A 20,325-nucleotide genomic window follows, 5' to 3' on the forward strand; every position below is an offset into this window, starting at 1 on the left:
TAAAGGCAGGTTGTTGCTGCATTTCAGAGATGCCTTGATGTAGAAATAGCTTCTTGTTGCATTTGGAGGATTACAATTCATATAAGGAATAACCAGTGATAATCGATAAACTATTTTTTTAAAACATAAACAGCTTCATGCTTGACTTTGAACCTCTCTCCACTTAAACAGGAGGAGCACATTTCTTGGTTGCAATAGAAATTGCCTGGCAGAGCTCCTCTAATTCCATTGCGCATATGAAAATAAACAATAACAATAAACAGAATAGGGAAAGTATGCTATGTGTCACAAATGGGTATTTTGTATTTGTATAAAGAAAAACACTTCTCTCTTTTTTAAGTTGTTTATGGAAGACTATGTCTAATTTAAGAACAGATGTTCTGCCAACACTCCATCACACACATTAGGCCCTTAGACAAGAAGATAGACAGATAACTATAGAGATACAGCAATACCAGGAGGCATAGCAATTGATAGAAAAATATCCCAGAACCACATGTGAGATAATGCCATACTTGAGGGGTCCACTGTCAAAAAAGAAAGAGATGTGGAATGGAAGTATAAGATGCATGCAAGTTTTTGTCTGTGTGAGCACAGAAGTGAATTTCCAATTAAAACCCAAATCTCTGAATTTGTAGTGAAATACCTATATTACTAGAAAAGGAATTGCTATAATCCTGAAAAAAATTAACATTAGCAATAAATGATGTGATTTACACATGTAAGAAAACCTGAGTTTTCTGTTGAAATTAGAATTTAATGAGGGGGAAAGTTCATCAGCAGAAGGCACAAATATGTTTGGGATCAGAAGTCAGATTCTTTTGAGATAGTGAAGTGCATGGAAACCCCTTCTACCTGACCCAGAGTGGAGCTCTTTTGAGAGCTTGCACCCTAACTCACTTTTACTGATAGAGCAGAGAGAACAACTTTTAAGCAGTTTGCCTTTAAAATATAATATTTCATAGTGAGAATTCTATAGTAGGAAATGATACCAGATGCTGCATAAAAATCATGATGGGAAGACAAGAAAATCTGAAATGATCCAGAATTAAGGTAGAAAGGATACATTTTTAAGAAAGAAAGAGAAGGAAGGAAGGAAGGAAGGAAGGAGAGAGAGAGAAAGAAAGAGAGAGAGAGAGAGAGAGAGAAAGAAAGAAAGAAAGAAAGAAAGAAAGAAAGAAAGAAAGAAAGAAAGAAAGAGAAAGAAAGAAAAGCAAGCAAGCAGGGAGGGAGGGAGGGAGAGAAGGAAGGGAGGAAGGATAAATACGAGAAGCAGGGAAGAAAAGAGAAAGAGACAGAGCACCTGAGTACAAGTGGTGAATAAGGATGGCATTTGTTTTTGCAGTTAGGGAGGAGACTTTTCAGGCCTCCCAGTTTATGTTATGGTATCATGACACCTCAAGGGTCAGATACAGACAAAGACATAATATGCAGATCAGTAGGGAAGAACTAAAGAATGTAAATTCATGCTGGCAACTCTTTCAGAAATAAATCAGGTGGTAACATAACTACTGAGAGATGGATTCAAACCACCTTAGGCTATACCAGTAAAATGAAATATGCAGTTATTAAGAATATTAGAGAATATTTTATTAATGTAAAATGATATCTATCTCCAAAGAAGTCAGACTTCCAGACTGTGTGTAAGGTATGACAGAACTTTTTGTGAAAATGATATTTATATATAAAATGCAGCAAAATATGCAGCTCTTTCTGTATGATAAAGCTGCGGTTTTTAATTTTCCTGTGTGTTTTTTTGTCCTTATGCTATAATAAATGTGCTATTTGAATAAATGTAAAACCAAACAATGACTCAGAAAAATAAGAGAAAATTGTCGTTGTTTAACTTATCCATGATTCCTGGACAAAGCCTTCACCAATAGCATCTTGAAATATGACTGTAAGTGTGGTTCGCTTTTGGTGACAAAATTAAACTATAAAGGGGTGACCCTAGATTCAGGGATGGTTGAAGCATACCTATTACATACATGTATAGGTCTGGTTACTGTGAAATTACAGGAGAATAAATGGTATATTTCAACAGGATTGTTAATTCTAGAACATTTAATCTTGCAATAAGGGTCAAGTCCTGTCAAGTTTATTTGTAGTTATACAGTTAACACCATGTCACAGTACAAGGATAAATAAATGTAACACTTAGAAATACAAGTCATGAGTGACTCCTTTCAGATTCTAAACCAACAGCCAGGTTTGTATTTTTCATGCAAAAGTTTAACTGTAATTGTTGCATTATGCTCTACTTTTAGCATGAAGTTGGGAAATCCTTTTAGTTTGTAGATAATATGAAAAGGCCATGTGTTACAGTGGAAAGATGAGGACTAGCAGCAAAAACACCTAAATTACATTCCAACTGCTGCCACTAGCAAGCTGTGTGACCTTGAACAGGTCACTCCCTTCCACTGAGTCTCTGTTCCCTCACTTGTAAAGAACAGTACTAGCAGTCCTCTTAGGTGTCTTCCTGGTGTGGAATATAAAAGGAACTCTAGTGCCACCAATTCAATGGCATTTAACCAGCTTCTATCAATACAATGGTCTTTACCTCAATATTATGCATAGGAACTGAATCTTCTTCAAGTTATCCAGATACCCAGAAGAAAAGTCAATTTAATGCAAGAAACTTGTCCTAAGGAAGTCAGTGTTTTCAATTGTTCATCATCAATGTTGATGACTTCAAAATAATACACTTTTTCATTGTCCCAACACTCAAGATGTCTAAGTTCCAATTCAATCAACTAAAATGATTCTTAATTTATAAAACAAGATGGTGTAATGACATCTATAAAGCTAACCAAATAAATTTACTATGTCCAAAGTAAATGGCTATAAATGAAAACTAGAAAACCAAACCCTTGATCAGCTTTATAGGTAAATTATTTTCTAGAAAACAATATACATTTTCCTTCTCTCTAGTGCCATATTTCTGAATTCAACAACCTGTAGCTTTGTAAAAGCCTAAGAATTGGGGTTTGAGGAGGAATTTAAGAGGCTCTATTCTCTGTTGTTATAGGTTTTGATTCTGCTGCAAAATGTCAATACTTTGTGTCACTGAATTTAGTCATAGAATCAAATTTTTGTAGATGTGGTGAGATTTGAACTACTACCATTAGAGAAATTAATGCTGAAAGTTATATAAAGCAAATATTTCAAGAGTATCAGCAACAGTATTAATTTATTACTGACATACTAGCTGAATTTACCTTAAGATCTCCTTTATCTTTATATTAATACTAATTTGGCTCTATGTTTCATTTTTGTAAACCACCTCAACCTTATTTGTTTAAGAGTTGGCAGAGAGGTGAAGGATATAAATAAGTACACACAGAAACATTTTTGGAATAAAGCAATCTTCACCTGTTTTTTTCATGGATCTTTAAGATTTCATTTGTCTGTTGAAGAAGTTGCTTCTCTAGCTTGTAGGTTGATAATGAATTCTCCAGCAGCTGTATCTCAAGTCGAGAAGTTTGATTTAGTACCTTAAGATAAAAGATGAAAATATTTCAAACTTCAGTCACGAATCAAAGAACTTTTTTAAGTTTTCTTTTGTCGTTAAATATTTTTTCAAGAATAATTTAACAAATGGTTTACCGCTGGGCGCGGTGGCTCACGCCTGTAATCCCAGCACTTTGGGAGGCCAAGGCGGGTGGATCACAAGGTCAAGAGATGGAGACCATCCTGGCCAATATGGTGAAACCACGACTCTACTAAAAATACAAAAAATTAGCTGGGCGTGGTAGCGGGCGCCTGTAGTCCCAGCTACTGGGGAGGCTGAGGCAGGAGAATCACGTGAACCTGGGAGGCGGAGCTTGCAGTGAGCCGAGATCGTGCCACTGTACTCCAGCCTGGGCAACAGAGCGAGACTCTGTCTCAAAAAAGAAAAAAAAAAAGGTTTACATTCTACCAACTAATGTTTCCATGCCTTTCAGATATTATTTTGGTTTGAGATTGACATTGCTATTGAACAAACACATTGTGTTTTAGGACTTTTGTGTCCTAAAACCCTAGGATATTATCCTGTGCTAGTTGCTTCATATATTTTATCTCCAATATCTGTAAGTGCAAGGTTAGTATTAAGTACAAGGTCTTAGATATTGTGGATAATTAAGAATAACTAATAGGCATGTAAAAGATACCTGCCTTGATGCATCACCTGACAAAAAACAATTAGAAATGTGCAAAAATCTCTTGATATAGTTTAGAAAGACTCATTATCACACATTTATAGAATGCCTATCACACTGGGTCATGCTAGCCTTTCCGGATATCATGACTATCTACTGAAGGAGAAATTGTTATCATCACTTTACAGATGAGAAAACTGAGCTTCAGAGAGAAGCCTAAGTTCACATGGGAACCAAGGGAAGAGTGGGGTTTCAAACCCAGGTAGTTTTATTCTGATTCTGCTGCTCTGCAAAGAAAATTAAGGAGAGGGTAAGTCAAACCATTCTGAGGAAATGAAATGACCCAGAACCCAGATTGTATGAGAGACAGATTGTTCTCATCCTTTCAACTCCACTACTACTACTCTGGTGGTCCTCTAGAAACTGTGAAGGCTCAATTCATCTTGAATCACAATGACCCACGTGCCTAGCTGGGCCTTATTATGACATGAGTCTGTGAGCCGTGCACCTAAACCTGTCATTCTTCAGGCAAAGAATGCACACTCCAGTCCTAGCAGATGCCTTCAAATTGTGTCAATGCCCTGTTCCTGACTCTGTCTTGTCCCTCCCTCTCTTTCCTCCTTAAGGGAGGTATCAGAGGAAAGAAAGAAGATAAATTAATTTTAAAAGCTCCTCACACTATTTGAAACATTTTTAAACTACCACATCTTTCCTAAAACTACTTATTTAAAAGGACCTGGAAATACTTCTGCCAGGTCAATATCAATGTAAAGTTCCTCTACAAATGATGCCATTAGAGCCATCCTCATTTTCTGTAGCGTCTCTAAATCTAGGATTATATCAGATGCACACAGAAAGTCTATTCAACATATACCAACAGGGCCAGGTGTGGTGGCTCACACCTGTAATCCCAACGCTTTGGGAGGCTGTAGCAGGTGGCTTGCTTGAGCTCAGGAGTTCAAGACCAGCCTGGGTAACATGGCAAAACCCCATCTCTACAAAAACATACAAAAATTAACTGGGCATGGTGGTTTGTGCCTGTAGTCCCAGCTACTCAGGAGGCTGAAGCAGGAGAATCACTTGAGCCTGGCAGGTAGAGTTTGCAGTGAGCCATAATTATGCCACTGCACTACAGCCTGGGTGACCGAGTGAGACCCTATCTCAAAAAAATAAAAATAAAATAATAAAATAAAAAACAAAATACACCTATAGGCCCTGGGCTGGACTTGGGCTACAGGAGTTTGCAGGAGCAGGGGATGTATTTGAAGGGAGCAAGGCAGGAACTAGGCTGAGGTGAGAGAGGCAAATGCATCAGTTGCAAAACTTAAAGGGGTGTCAGAAATCTCAGTAATCAAGGTAAGTAATATTTTAATGTAACATTTTAAAAATTTTACAATTAATGCAAGAAATCCACATTTAACAGAATATCATTTTAAAATAAAGACAGGATCTGATTCTGCACATGTCTGATTTGGTCTGACGTGGTCTCCCTTGCCTCACCCTACAGTCCTAGCCCCGCAAGGGGTGGAACAGGAGGGCGAGGAGGGGATGGGGCAGAGAATGGTGAGATACAGCATTTATACTCTAAAAAAGTTTAAACTGCTATGACTCATTTATATAGTCATTAGTAAGGATCTGAAAGCCAGTCTAAAATGTACTGCTACTAATCATATTCGTGTCTGTAAAGGGTTTCATGTTTTAAAAAACATTTTTTCTATTCTCTATTATTTCATTTCAAAACAAACAGAATTTGAAGGTAGAGTTTGGAGGAGCTCAGTGGGGATAAATGATAGAGAATGTAAATATTGGAGATGCACAAGATATAACTTTCAACTATTAAACATATTATTGTCCAAGTAAGATTTGTATTTGTTTATTGAGTGACAATTTATAAAATAATGAAATAGGGAATGAAACACTTGTATGTTTTGGTGACATTTAGAACAAAGCTTGGCACAGAGACAACACTCAATATTTGTTTATGGATACTCAATATTTGTTTATGAGGTACATTGTCTCACTAAATCAAGCATATCATATGCAGTTAAATAAAATCTATTTTCTTTCTTATTCGCCGTACTCTCTGATCACACTTCCTGACATTCTCAGACACCAAAAATTTTAATTTCCAAAAGACAGTAAGTATTCTCCTCCATGTCCATTGAGAACAAAATGGAACCATTTAAAATTGAAAATGAAGCTGCCCATATCTCAGTCTGGAGACCACTACAGTTCCCAGTTTGTCTTCCTTTTCCTACTTGCCCCACCTCAAGTCCATTTGTCACACAGCAACCAGAGGGATCTTTTTGAACACATAAATCAGATCATGCCATCTCCTTTGCAACATGCTAATGAATTAGAATGAATTCCAAAGCCCTTTGCAATGAGAATGAATTCCAAAGCCCTCAGCCTGGTCTGAAAAGACCCACGTGATCAGAACCCTGTTCACTTCTTGTTTATTATTCTCCAACTACACAGTCTTCTTTCTGCCACCCTGACTAGCCAAATTCATTCCAATCTTGGAAGATTTGCACTTGCTGTTTCCTCTGCTTGGCATGCCCACCCCTTCCTAGATACATGGCTGATTTCTTCTTATCATCTTAGACAGTCCCTTTCTGGCCACCTTCTTTACAGTAATACCTTCCTCACCCTCCATCACATCACCTCATTTAATTTTCTTTACAGAATTATCACTATTGAAAACTATCATATCTGTTCACCCATTTGCTGTCTTTCTGCCCCTCCTAGGATGTCAGCTGCACAGAGGCAGGAAGGCTCATCCGGAGTCCTCTAAGCCTCCAGATCCCCCAGGGCCCAGCACACTGCAGCACTCGTAGCTGAGTTACATGACATTCTGGGCAATGGACAGTGAGCTGTCTTTCAGGCTTGAGTCATGGTCACAGAAAGGATGACAGGGCCGACATGAATATCAAGTTAGACTTCAATGATGACAGTCTAAATCTAGAGCAGCATCTGAATATGGGAGAAGGAAGGGGTCCAATATCAGAAGTCCGGGCTAAATGCCGATCTAAAGATCAGGGCAGTTTAGAGCACAAATGCCAATCTCTCCTCTTCTTTCCCCATCACCTTGACCCTATTGCTGCTTTATTTCAACTCTCTCCACTGATGTATTAAACTAGGTCTGAAGTGGGCAACCAAGAGAATTGCACAGCAAACTATGATAAATTGACCACTTTCTTGCCATGCGTCTATGGAATTTGCTGCTTAGCAATAGCCGAAGTGTTCCATTAAAATGACAAAAGACATTTCCTTCTTAGCCTAAACACATTCCAAAAGCACATCTTTGGGGAAAAAAAGAAAATTTTTAAATAAAGAAAAAGAAGGAAAAGGAGCAAAGCATATGTGAAACATGCCCCTCAAGGAACAATTTCAAAGAATAAATTTTTCAAAATATACCTAAGAGCAAGAGAGACATAAAACCTGAAATTGAGGATTTATGGGCTACAAAATTTTAGTTCTTTTTTTAAAAAAAGTAAACGTTTAAAAATAAAAACTATTAGTTTCCGAGAGAAAGTGAGCTGGAAAATTTCACCCAGCTCCCTTTAATACTTTCAAGAGTGCCTCTGATCCTTTAAATTAATATTAATGCTAAAAGTCAGAGATTGAGGTAGAAGGAAAATCTCTTTTTTTTAGAGACGGGGTCTCACTCTGTCACCCAGGCTGGAATGCAGTGGCATGACCACAGTCACTGCAGCCTCTTGGGCTCCGGTGAGGTATGCCCAGCAATTTTTTCGTTTTTTTGTTTTCTTTTTTTTGTGAAGAAAGACAGGGCTCTGCCATGTTGCCCAGGCTGGTCTCGAACTCCTGGGTTCAAGCAATCTGCCCACCTCAGCGTCCTAACGTGCTGGGATAACAGGCGTGAGCCAGCGTGCCTGGCCAAAAATCTCTTTCAATGACTCATTAACTTTGAAATAGGCCCTGTTTTTAGGGTTATGTTTCCTTTTGCTTTATTTTTTTTTCCAAAGAAAAATTTGTAACATAAAATATGATGCCTTAGCAATTAATTCTAACAGAAGAATTAAGGTTGATTCATGCAGAGGGAATGAGAAAGTTAGAAAATCAGCATTTTAAAAATGATTGAAGTAATTTACTTGGTTAGTAATGGATAATGTGACCAAGTATTACCCTACAGGTTATCTGTTAATTTCCTAGGGAAAAGTGAACTATTGGGATGCAGTGATATGGAGGTTATAAGCCTAACCAAGTTAAAGAACAGCATAACTAAGGGAGTGGCAATCTGGCACGTGCGTCTCCTGAAGAGATGCAATAGGAAGTGACCAGTAATTCCACAGAACAGCTCTGCCACCATATTCCATTCAACCTAAACAAGTCTTCAGATTCAACTTCCAGTTTACAGAAACCACAGGGGATTGAAGGGTAAACTAAAGGTCATAATAAAGAAATATTCAGACAAACGCAGAACGTGAGATGATTGACAAAACAACCCAGTTTCTTAAGAATGTCAATATCAGGGAAAAAAAGTAGACGACAGCTCCAAATTTAAATGGACTATTAAATCTTGAAAAACAAAACTTCTATAAAAGTTTTAGTGGAAAAATGTGAAAATATGAATGTAGAAATTAGATAATCTTACGGAATTATTGTTCATCTTAGTCGTGATATAATATAATACTATATAACTATTACATAATATTCTCTATATTATATAAATATATTTTATTTATAATAGTAATACCCTCATTATATATGTATATATTTATAACATAATAATATAACCCTATATGTATAATATAATAACCATTTCATTTGGTTACAGAGTTTAATAGAGATAGGACTTATATTACAGACAGAGAATTGTGGGTAGAAATAACTCTCCCAATACAGCTAATGCTCAGTAGAGTCAGAATGCAACCCGGAGAGTCTATCTCCGGAGTCTGGGTTGTTTCCCACAGGCTTATCATGTAGCTGTAAATAAGCAGCTTCCCTCTGGTTAGTGACACCCTCTAGTCACTAACAACTGCTACCAAAATGGCTTCTTTCAAGTCGCCATGGGGTCCTCTGCTTGTTGCAGCTGATGGCATCCAACTCTCTCTCCCCGCCCCTGCCCCCTAAATTAGCATCACGAGTAAGGAAGGTGTCCAAATTTCTTACGCTTCTCAGAGTGCAGAAAAGAAAAACAAACAAAAAAAAAACAAAAAAAATTCATTCAATGTTCTTAGTTGGGTCAGACATCTTTGCAGTAGAATGCTTCTGTTCAAAGTCCTCTTCTGACCCATCAGCTATTTGTGGGTACCTATTACAATCAACACACAAGCCTCAGCATATTGCCCTTAGGCTTGGCGACATTGGGCTGAAACCTGCAGAGATTAAGGGACTAAAACTTAGTCAATGTAATTATTTCACAAGTATTCATTGAGAGCCTGTGCACCAGTCCTGTTTTAAATCCTATCGATAGAGCAGTGAACAAGAACAAGACAGAAAAATCCCTGCTTCTTAGGAATTTATATCCTAGTGCAGGAGTTGGTCAGATTTTTCTGTGAAGGCCCAGATAGTAAACATCTTAGGCTTGGTGGGCCAAATGGTCTCTGGTATAACAATTTAGCTCTACCATTTTAGTGAAATAGCAGCCATAGACAACATATAAATGAATGAGTGCAGCTGTGTCCAATAAAACTTTATCTACAAAACAAGATGGCTGGTCAAATTTGACCTATGGGCTGCTGAGCCCTCTCCTGGTGGCTTGTCAAACAATTTTCCTAAACCTTGTAAGAAAATTAATTACAGGATATTTTCCTTAGATGACCCACTAAAGAGTTTGTTTCATCATTTCAGTTAAAAGATTCATGCTCATTGAACAAACTGTTCCTGAACTGCCTAATACACACACACACACACACACACATATATATATATATATATTTAAAGATAGGGTCTTGCTCTGTCAACCACGCTGGAGTGCAGTGGTGTGATTACAGCTCATTGTAACCTTGAACTTCCTAAGTTCAAGGGATCCTCCAGCCTTAGCCCCTTGAGTAACTAGGCTACAGGCACGCATTACCATACCTGGCTTTTTTTTTTTCTTGGGCTCAAGTCATTTTTCCACATGGCTCTTCTCTAAAGTGCTGAGATTTTAGGTGTGGGCCACTGTACTTGCCTTATATTTCTAATGAGTGCTATTGAGGTCCAAATGGCAGATGTGATCATTTGTGATGTCTGAAAAGATGATTAAATGGGATTAAACATGCAGGAAATATATTAGGGGAAATGCCCACGAGGAAAAATTGGGAGGAAGCCAGAGGAGGTTTGGAGAAGCTTCAGACCGGGATGCCGGTCTAATTGCAGGAAAGAGGAGAGGGAAGGAAGAAGAGTTGGGTGGAAGTCTCATCCCTCAAGGCAGCCGTGCAACAGTTCCAGCAAGGCTGATGAAGAGCCCCTAGCCAAAGTCATGTGTCAGTGGACTTCTACAGCTCCCAGGAGCAGGCCTACATATCCCTGCCAAAATGAGTGGAAGCGACTGCTGGAAATTGTGGTCTCTGCACCAACACAGCAATGGATTTCAGAGCACAGCCATTGGCGAGCACTGGTCAATTATACTTCCGAAAGTAGGAGATTGGAAAGGTGCATCTTTAAGGCCATGAGGAAGGGCTCCACAGATCATTAGTTTGACTGAAAGTTAAGAAAGAAATGACTTAGAAGCGTTTTGCCACATTAACTCAAACTCATGAAGGTAAAGACTGCTTTATTTGTTGCATTCTAATAGGACCTATTAAAACATCTTACATCAAGGAAGTACCCAAAGGCAGGAGTGGTTGCTCATGTCTGTAATCCAAGCACTTTGGGAGGCCAAGGCAGGTGAATTGCTTGAACCTAGGAGGTCGAGACCAGCCTGGGCAACATAGCAAGACCTGGTATCTACAAAAAATAAAGAAGTTAGCTGAGCATGGTAGCACACACCTATAGTCCCAGCTGCTCATGAGGCTGGAGTGGGAGGATCACCTGAGACCAGAAGGTTGAGGCTGCAGTGAGCCCTGATCAGCCACTGCACTCCAGCCTGGGTGACAGAGTGAGACTCTATCTCGAAACATAATAATAAATGATAATAAGGAAATAAACATAGGATGGTATATCATCTACCTTATAGAATTCATTATTATTATTAAATAGCTAATATATGTAAAATTACTTAGAACTGAGCCAAGCATGGATTATTAGAGGCAAATTTTAAGGCAATTTGTTTGTCTGTTAGTTTCGCCAAAAACCAAATTTGCCTGAGAAGGAAGTGAGAAATAGAAAGACACTATAGGAAGTGACATGAATAATTCCTCATACAAACCCCTTCATATTGTACTCTTGGAAAGAGGAACTTGAAGGCCAAGAGATATTGGTACAAACTGATAACAGAGTGAGAAAAACACTGCAAGCCAGACTAAGGGGGAAGGAAAAGGCATGGTGGTGGTTTCTGATTCTTGCCACCATGGCCAGCAGAGTTATTGAGGTGTGGTCATTACTGGTATCTTTCCTGATCATGATACTTTTTTGAGTGCAAGAGCATCTTAAAATGCCATTGGCATGAACCTGTGGCTTTCTGTATTTGTTAAGTTGTAATTCTAGAAGGTCAGCAGAAGACTAGAAAGCAATAAGTTAATTATTTCATAACATCATCATGTGAAAGCCAGGGCACTAAAATGTATTGGAAAGACATTGTCATGAGTTCCTGAAATAAACTGAGGACCTAAAGTCAGTTTTAGGAAAAGCAACACTTACCGGTGTGAAGCCAAGTTAGATGAATATAGGAAGAAAACCATGAGAGTATGCCTGGACAGCACAGAAGGATCTACTGGTTTATATATGCTTATTATAAATGAATAGAGTGTATGGAGGTTAAGGAATAATTCAGGATTACTTTTGTAAACTTGGCTCTGAATCAGGATTTGAGTTCACTTGGGTGGTTATGTCTAAGCAGAACATGCCCTGTTGCAATAGTTCAAATAAGTAGCACGAGGGTATACATTTACATATAATGGGTTTGAAGCATCACAGCTACAAATAGCATAAACAATTGGAAGACATGAAAATGAAAGTGAAAAAAACACATAGGCGTCACTTCTTAAGGTAGGGTATAATTTGAGCCACTGTCATCCTTTTCTACTTCCCTCTCATTGCTACTTGTGATGGATTTGTGATTTTGGAAATGTTTTCTGGGTTTCAGCTATCTTAAAATTGTTCTCACTGTATCTAATAAACTTTCATTGGTCTTTAATAGTAAGTTTTGGCTGCTTCGTATAGGGAGTAGTTATTCTTTTTCATTGAATTTTCTGTACCATTTTCAATAAAGTACACATCTTCTGGCCTTAAGGATGCAGAACAATTTATCTCTCAGTACCTTACATAGCACGCATCTTAACAGTTTGGAGATTATTGTGCTAACAACGGGACATTTTTTTTCCCACAACTCCAACTCGTAGGTAGAAAGAGATCAAAAAACAACCCAAGACACAGTGTTTTAGGGGATAAAAAAATTAAACAAGACCCTGCCATGTGTTCCATAAAAGTTATTGTAATAGAAACTTATACAAATTTCAAATATGCAATTAAGCAGGATATATTGTGTATTTGTTTTTGAACATACAAGAGTATTTTGTAGGAGAGGGTGAGCATTCTGTTCTAATAAAATAAAATAAATAATACAGTCACATTATTTATACCACAAGGAACCAATGTGCATATATTATCAAACTTACTGTGACAATGAATGATTAGACAAAGTCTTGTAATTTTCAGGGACAATATGTAGTTCCGTCCATCTCCCATGTTCATCTGATGCTGATGGGCAGCAAAAAGTGTTTTCCAGAGCTCATGTGAATCTTTGCTCCAATGTAGTCAATACTTAAGTTCTTATTCAATTAGTTAATTATTAATGTTACTAATCAAGGGAGATAGAAAAGAAATGAGTACCCTGGAGTTTGAATCCCAGATTTTATACACTGGCTGCATGAATGTGAGAAATCACTCAAGCTAGTGATTTCTAGCTAAAAGATCTATCTGCTCTAAGTGATTTTCAAAAAAACCATTTGTGCAGGGGAAGTTGTGTTATATAAAAAGTTTTATCTGTATCAATTATCATTGCTATTTTTCTTTAAATACCAATCTATCTGTGTTGCCAATATCATAAATGAAAGAAAATAGAAATCATGTTGCACCTTCTTTTTGAACATGTATATTTCAGCTTTCATGTCAGAAATCAACTACGTCGGGACAGAATCATCCCTTGGGTTTCAGGATGGTAACTAGAATAATGATTTTCGTGGTTAAAAGGGAACCAAGAGACAATTAAAAATGACAGTCATCAAAAATGATATTTGCTATTTGCCAGTAAACTATGATGGGGTGTTTGTGACAACTGTGATCAAAGGGCATCCCTAGTTTTCACTCGTTGGTGCTCAAATAAGTACGTCATTGGCCCTAATAGGTAGATATACGTATAAACGCACATATTCCTCATAACTTCATTTGGGATTTTCCTTTCAATCTGCTGAATGCACAAACCGTCTGCAGTTGCCCTTATGGCTACAGCATTACCAGTGACAAAACAAAACAGGTCAAAAATGCACAACAAAGACACCAATCTGACCCAAATGGTTACTTTGTTTGATGTGTATCATATCACAGTTGGTAGCTGCAGTGCTTATTTGAATTTAAACATTGATGAGGTCCTTTGCTGGCCGGTTTTTGCAAACATATGCAAAGCTAAATATACCAACCCTCATTAGATCAAAAGAAACACGCATAGCATGTCAGGCAGTCATTGTTGTTATTACCAATAAACAAAAATGTATGTTTCCCTAATCACAGTGCTGAAATGTGCTCTGTGTTTATGGAGCAAGCCAAAGAAAAAAAAAATTTTCCAGGTTGAGTCTGTGGACTCTGGCCCTGGGGGCGTACCTGGGTCTCAACATCTGTCAGCTTTCTGGTCTGCTCTGCAGTCTGAGACAGGAGGCTGGTTCCTATCTCCAGCATGGTAGCCGTGTGGTTCTGAACTGCATTCTGCTGTATCTGGGCCATCTCCGACTTCATATTTTCCACAATGTAATTCTCAAGCTGCAAGAGATAAAGAACAAAACATATTACATTATAAGCAAAGCCTCCCAGTTGGGGCATGTAATATTTACAATGACAAAACAAGACACAGCTGGCAAATCAGCCATCTGGCGGGGATCCTCTACATCTCTGGGAGTTGGAGAAATGGGAGCAGAGCACACAGGAATCCAGTTGTCAACAAATTCCTAATATACTGATACATATATTTATAATAATCACAATCATAATGACAATTTGCACTTGGATCACACTTTCCCATTGTTGACATTATCCATTTAGCCTTTATAGCAAAGATGTATCACAGTCAGCTTTATTGTTTTGTTTATTTTATAGATGAAAAAACAGAATCAGAGAGGGCCAGTGATAAACCCAAGGTTGTCCAGCAAGAATGCAGCCAAATTCACGTACTAATTTAAATCTAATTCTTGGTGCTCTGGTTTTTCCGTTACACCATACTGACCACTTACCTCAGAAAAATTCAGCCTCCTGCTTCTATTTTTGTAATGATAAATAAAAGATCACGCTGCTTCGGGGGAATGGGATGAGGAGTGGGAGGAAGGATGATGTCTAAAACGAAAACCTTTAAAGGAATATTAAAATATAGGCAATGATATATGAAATGAGCTGCAAAGCCTGAGAGCTAGCTATAATCATTCTCCATGCTCCTTTGCAAGCTCAAAAATAGGTACTGAAATTACAACCCATATAGCAGTATTTGCCCTTCTTGCTTTGGGTAATATTTAGTCCTTTATGGTGCCATCTTAGAGAACAGTGTAGTGCTAAAATAAATGGTGCCCATAGGGACCACGGAGAATTTTTAAGTGACTTACTGCAAGGGAGCCTATTAGGTACTTGGGAGAATAAAGCTGAACATATGCCTTGTTTGAAAAATACAAAGGAAACCTGCACCTCCCTGTCAGTGCATTTAATTCCTCCACCACTGTGTGGTGACTACATTTTATTACTCAATTACACATATAGAGAAATTGCATCCAGAGAAGTCAGGTCCAAGGCCACACACCACAAAAACAGCCAGATTTGGACTTGAGCACTGAAGTCCTTAACTCTCATACCAACACTTTCAACCACTTGATAGCTATGCCAAGTCGTACTTCACAAGCCAGGTTCCAAATCATTAACAGCTACGTGATTTTTACTGATTTAGTGAACCATAATACATCCACTATTTCATAATCCATCGTAAAATTATTATCATGTAATAAATATAGTCTAAATGTAAATTCCCCTTTGTAAAGCTTTGGCAGCTCACTTGCTAACATCATCCCTTGCTTATTTCTATTTATCAAACACAAATCTGTCCCATGCTAACAAAAATGGTTTTCAATCAAACTCTTATTATTATTAATACATTCTAAATTCATTTTTGGTCAATATAAGATAATTCCCCTTCATTCTTTTTTTTCCCCCAAATTAGACATAGGAGGGAAAAAATTCAACCTATAAAAGTTTATTATAAAACAAATTCAAAATATATTAGAATAAATCTCTGAAAATTATCAAAATGTAAGGCCTGTAGGCCAAATCTTGACTTTATTCCAATTGAACTAACATATTTAAACAACAAGAGGCAGGTAGAGAAAAAGAGGGTAGGACAGAGTAATAAAAATTTGTCATTTTGGATTCCACATCCTATGTTCCCTTTTTCCTAATAGCATTCCTTAACTTTCTTTTGGGAAGTTATCTTTTTGCCCTTCGGAACAAATGCTTCAGGTAGAGTTGTCCCACCCCAGCATCACAAATGAGTACAGGTTCTAACTGGTCAAGCCAGAACGTCCTGCTCTTACTTCATAGATGTGAATTGTTCAAGAATGGAAAGACATCACAAGCAAGGCCATTAGCCTCAGTTCTGAAATTTTATCAAACTCATTTACAAAATAACTTTGTTTTCCTCTGTGGTTAATAAGCTGGTGATATATGCCCAATACAGCTGATGCCCGATTTTGCCACCACAAAACCAGAGTCAGCCCAAGAATGAAGCCGAGTCAGAAAGATAGATGTTAGATAAGGAGATAGATAGATAGATAGATAGATAGATAGATAGATAGATAGATAGATAGATCTATGTACATACATAGATACTGGGATGCATAGATAGATAGACACAGAGTCAGGTGATACCTTTTGAGCACCTGGACCTAGCTATGTTTTTAGCTAGTTCCACCCTTGGACATTCAGTTATAAGTTGCGTGATATAACAGTCTCCCATTGAGCCGCCAACTTTTTTCCCCTTCAATCACATTGATTTAGATTTTTAACACTTAAAACCAAGACTTTGGATTGTTACTTTTGATCAGTGTTTAGCAGAAGAAATTTCAGGCAGGAAAACGTTAAGAGAATATTCCTTACTTTTCCAGGGAATTTGAGGTTATGCATGAGTGTAAGTATCTTAAAAAATTACAGATAAGTCTCCATTATAAAGATAATAGCTATCATTTATAGGTGACAGTTACCATTGCCTACTGTGCAACAGGAACTGAGCTACGTGTTTTCCTTTTATAATCACACTTAAACTTCACAATTACGTATGTTATAGCTGCTTTATAGATGAGACTATTGAGGCGCAGAAACCCCCAAACAACTTGCTCAAGAACAAACAAGAATTCAACCCATGGCTCCAAAACCCATGTTGTTAACCTCTAACCTATTTAGCCTAGCACTGCTTCATTATGCTATGCATTTTATTATATAGCTCTTAAAGCTTGAGTGTTCATCAAAACTACATGGGGAGAATTTTAAAATGCAGATGAAGGTACAACACACCAGAAATCTTTAAGGTCATGTACTGGGAAACTGTATATTTTATAAAGCTTCCCAATGTAATTCTTATTCAGGTAAAGAATCAGTGCATCTCAAAGTGTGGTCCATAGAACAACTGCCTGTATGAGACCTGCTTGTGAACAGTCAGCCATGAAATGAGGAGTTTGCACCAGGATGTAAATTATCTAGGTCACTAAGCACATTGTTTAGTTCACTCACCTGATGTATATATATACAAACACACATGCAAGACTTTCTCAATGAAGAAAGTTATGCTCTAGTTTATATTCTGGTGCAAACTTCTTACCATGTTTCCTAAATGAGAGCAATGTCATTGAGTAATACTGATTTAAACCATCAAATTTACTTTGAAATATCAGATTCCCTGCTTATCAAGAAATCTGGCTTTCTATGCAAATTTTCCCCCTGAGAGAGTTCACTAATCAGTGAGCTCCAATACAAGATCTGCTTGATAATTGTACATCAATTTTTTATGCAGTTGGTTAGCAGGAGTCTGTTCCCAGAGTTTGACGTCTCCAGGTGTAATAACAATCATGTACCCTAGTCTTCACAGGGAAGACACTCTCAGCATAGGTGGCTACATCAAGGTTCAGTCTCTTCGTATCAGCTGTTGACCATTCTGTACTATTGTGCTTTTTTTAACTATAAAATTTAACAACAGCAAAGCAAAATAACTATTTCATGCCAGCATTCATCACAACCATAAAGTGCCTCTCAGCTCTGCTGACCCTGTTGTAGATATAAAGTAAATCTCTGACCTACACTAAAATGCTCATTTAGGCTGCTATGATGAGTAGCATGAATATAGCTCTAGTTAATTATTTTTTAATCAAATGGGGCTGCTTTCTCCAGGAGTAACTGCCTTTTAATGCAAAATCTAATGGCACACTTAAGTAGCAAGAACTAGATGTAGTTGATTTAAAGGCTGGAGCAGGAGGCAGAAGTCAAATATACAATGTGTGATTAATAAGGAGGACTGCTTTCATCTTATCTCTAAACATTCCACTGTAGATGTATAACTGTGAAATCCATCTTGATGTGCCATAGCAGCCAGGTTCAGAAAAGATTTGTAACAAATTTGATTGTCTTCATATATTCCCTACTGGTTTTAAAATGTGTTTACAGAAAATGACAGCTACCTCAAGGTTCAATATTTTATAAACATCTAAGATGTGAATTTTAAGCTTAGAAGATGCTGACCACAAGAGCTAATAAGTTATAATATAGGAGTCTTTCAACCTGAATAATAAAATTATTTGACTATACTGCCATGCCAGAGTTTTATAAGTTACTGGCCAAAATACTAGGAAGAGGATTGTAGAATGTGATTGAAATGAAATGACAAACAATAAATGATTACTTTCAAGCAAAAAAAAGTTGCATTTGTGAAGTGATTTAATATTTGCATAGCTTTTGTACACATTGTCTGACTTGATCCTTATACCAAACTTACAAGGAGAGAATTGATTCCATTTTATAGTTCAGAAATCTGAGGCCTTCAGTGACTTCGTAGAAATCAAAGAAAAGCCAGACATCAAAGAAAAATCTCAACTCTATCTTCTGATGTTCTACTAGCCTCAGAGATGTGGGAAGTGTTCTGTTATTGGACTGGTTGGCCGGATGATTGGTTGACTGATAATTTCAATTTTAGTCAGCTATTGCATATTCATTATTATAATATATTATAATATTTATTCCTTTGAGAAAAACATGCATTATTAGAGGGTGATTACTTTCACTTGGTTTCACTATAGTGGAGACCACGTTAATTTGAGGTGGGATGAGAAGCCCTAGGGCCAGGTATGTGGAAAGTTTACTTTGCCAGTACTTTTAATAGAAGGGAATCATTAAAAGTCCTCTCATTAGTTCTTACCTTTTTTTCTTAGTAATATAAGTTTATTTTGTTCTGCTCATTCTATTTTCTTGCCAACCATTGTAAAATACAACAAAGGGAATAACAATAATACACAAGCCTCTACAAAGGCTAGATATGTACCAGCTTTTACAAATATGCAGTTCATTGAATCTTTAGAACAATCCAGGTACTGTAAGTATTATTTTCCTCATTTCACTGATGTCTAAACCGAGGCTCAGGGAAGTTAAGTAAATTGTCTAAGATCATACAATGGGTTGTTGGCAGAACTGGCATGTTGCTTTGAGGCTAGATTGCCCAGTAGCTTGTGCTCCATTCTGAAGGAATGTCACTCATCAAACACAAGCATATTGTTACCAATGTTAAAAACAAATTCTGGTAACACAGAATATTCATGCACAAAATATGTAAAAATGAAAGCTACAGAAATGATGAGGTGAAACTTGTTCAAAGGTCGATCATTTTTTAATTTATACATTTGCATATTGATTGATGGCTGTAATATCTTAGGAAATGTTACCCATGGTGAGAAAGCAAATATCCACTCAACTGTATGAAAAGTCTTAGTATTAAGTAGGCAAAGAAAACATATTTTTAAGAAGGTAATATAATCAGCCATTTGTAGTTCTCTCATAAATCGTATGCCCCTGTCTTTTGCCCAATGACCAGGGGAGAATTGATGCTATCATTCTCCATCATGAGAGAGAATTTTGGGAGAGCTTTTACTAGACTCTCAAAACCCCTGGGGGCTTCAGTTTCATGAGAACCAAAATCTGTGTGAGATTATGACATGTCTTGTACGTGAAATGCATTCTGTATCATTTCACTTCAAGAGACCACTTCAAGGGGTCTCTTAAACCAGAGCATATCTTAAAGCACAAAGAATATAATTTCTCCATGTAATTCTTAAGAAAGTAACATTTTAAACCCTATAAAAATTGACAAAGGCATTGTTCGCTTAAAATATGGTGCAGATTAAATGGACTGTCGTTGGATGTTGGTGCATATGGTATTACTCAGTTATGGCAAAACAACCATGAAATAAAGCAAAAGGGTAAATATGGGAAAGCAATAAAAAGGTAAAACAATGCAAAAAATGCCTTAAATGTTGATGGTTTTATCTAATCTCGTTGTTCCATAAATCAATGGCAATATTGAAAATGCAACTATATCTAGGTTTATGGCCTTATTTAAAAAAAGACAGCTGAAGCCAAATATATTATTTTCAGGCTTTTCTATTATTAGATCTCCCAATATACTATTGATTTTATGAAATGGATAAATATAATTGTCTTTTTAGACAATAGATCTATTTAGCTAACATTTAAGATGGTTTCTGTACTGATATACATGCCATGGATCCCATTTCTCATTTTGATATCTGAAAGAATATTTACTATTTATGGAAGAAAGAAAACCATTAGTACAAGAGAG

General features: G+C 37.2%; 1 protein-coding gene across 2 annotated transcripts in view; it reads right to left on the reverse strand.

Annotated features, from left to right (window-relative positions):
- The window catches only part of ANGPT1 (angiopoietin 1), a 251,738-nt gene that overhangs the window by 84,101 nt on the left and 147,312 nt on the right, over window positions 1-20,325 (reverse strand). For both annotated transcript variants that reach the window (XM_003256101.2, XM_012506677.2), the window contains exons 2-3: window positions 14,064-14,219; window positions 3,373-3,494 (exon numbers count right to left, since the gene is read on the reverse strand). In XM_003256101.2, the coding sequence (XP_003256149.1) occupies window positions 3,373-3,494; window positions 14,064-14,219 (278 nt within the window). The remainder of the gene's footprint in view (window positions 1-3,372; window positions 3,495-14,063; window positions 14,220-20,325) is intronic.

This window comes from Nomascus leucogenys, chromosome 16 (assembly GCF_006542625.1).
Source record: "Nomascus leucogenys isolate Asia chromosome 16, Asia_NLE_v1, whole genome shotgun sequence".
NCBI lineage: Eukaryota > Metazoa > Chordata > Mammalia > Primates > Hylobatidae > Nomascus > Nomascus leucogenys.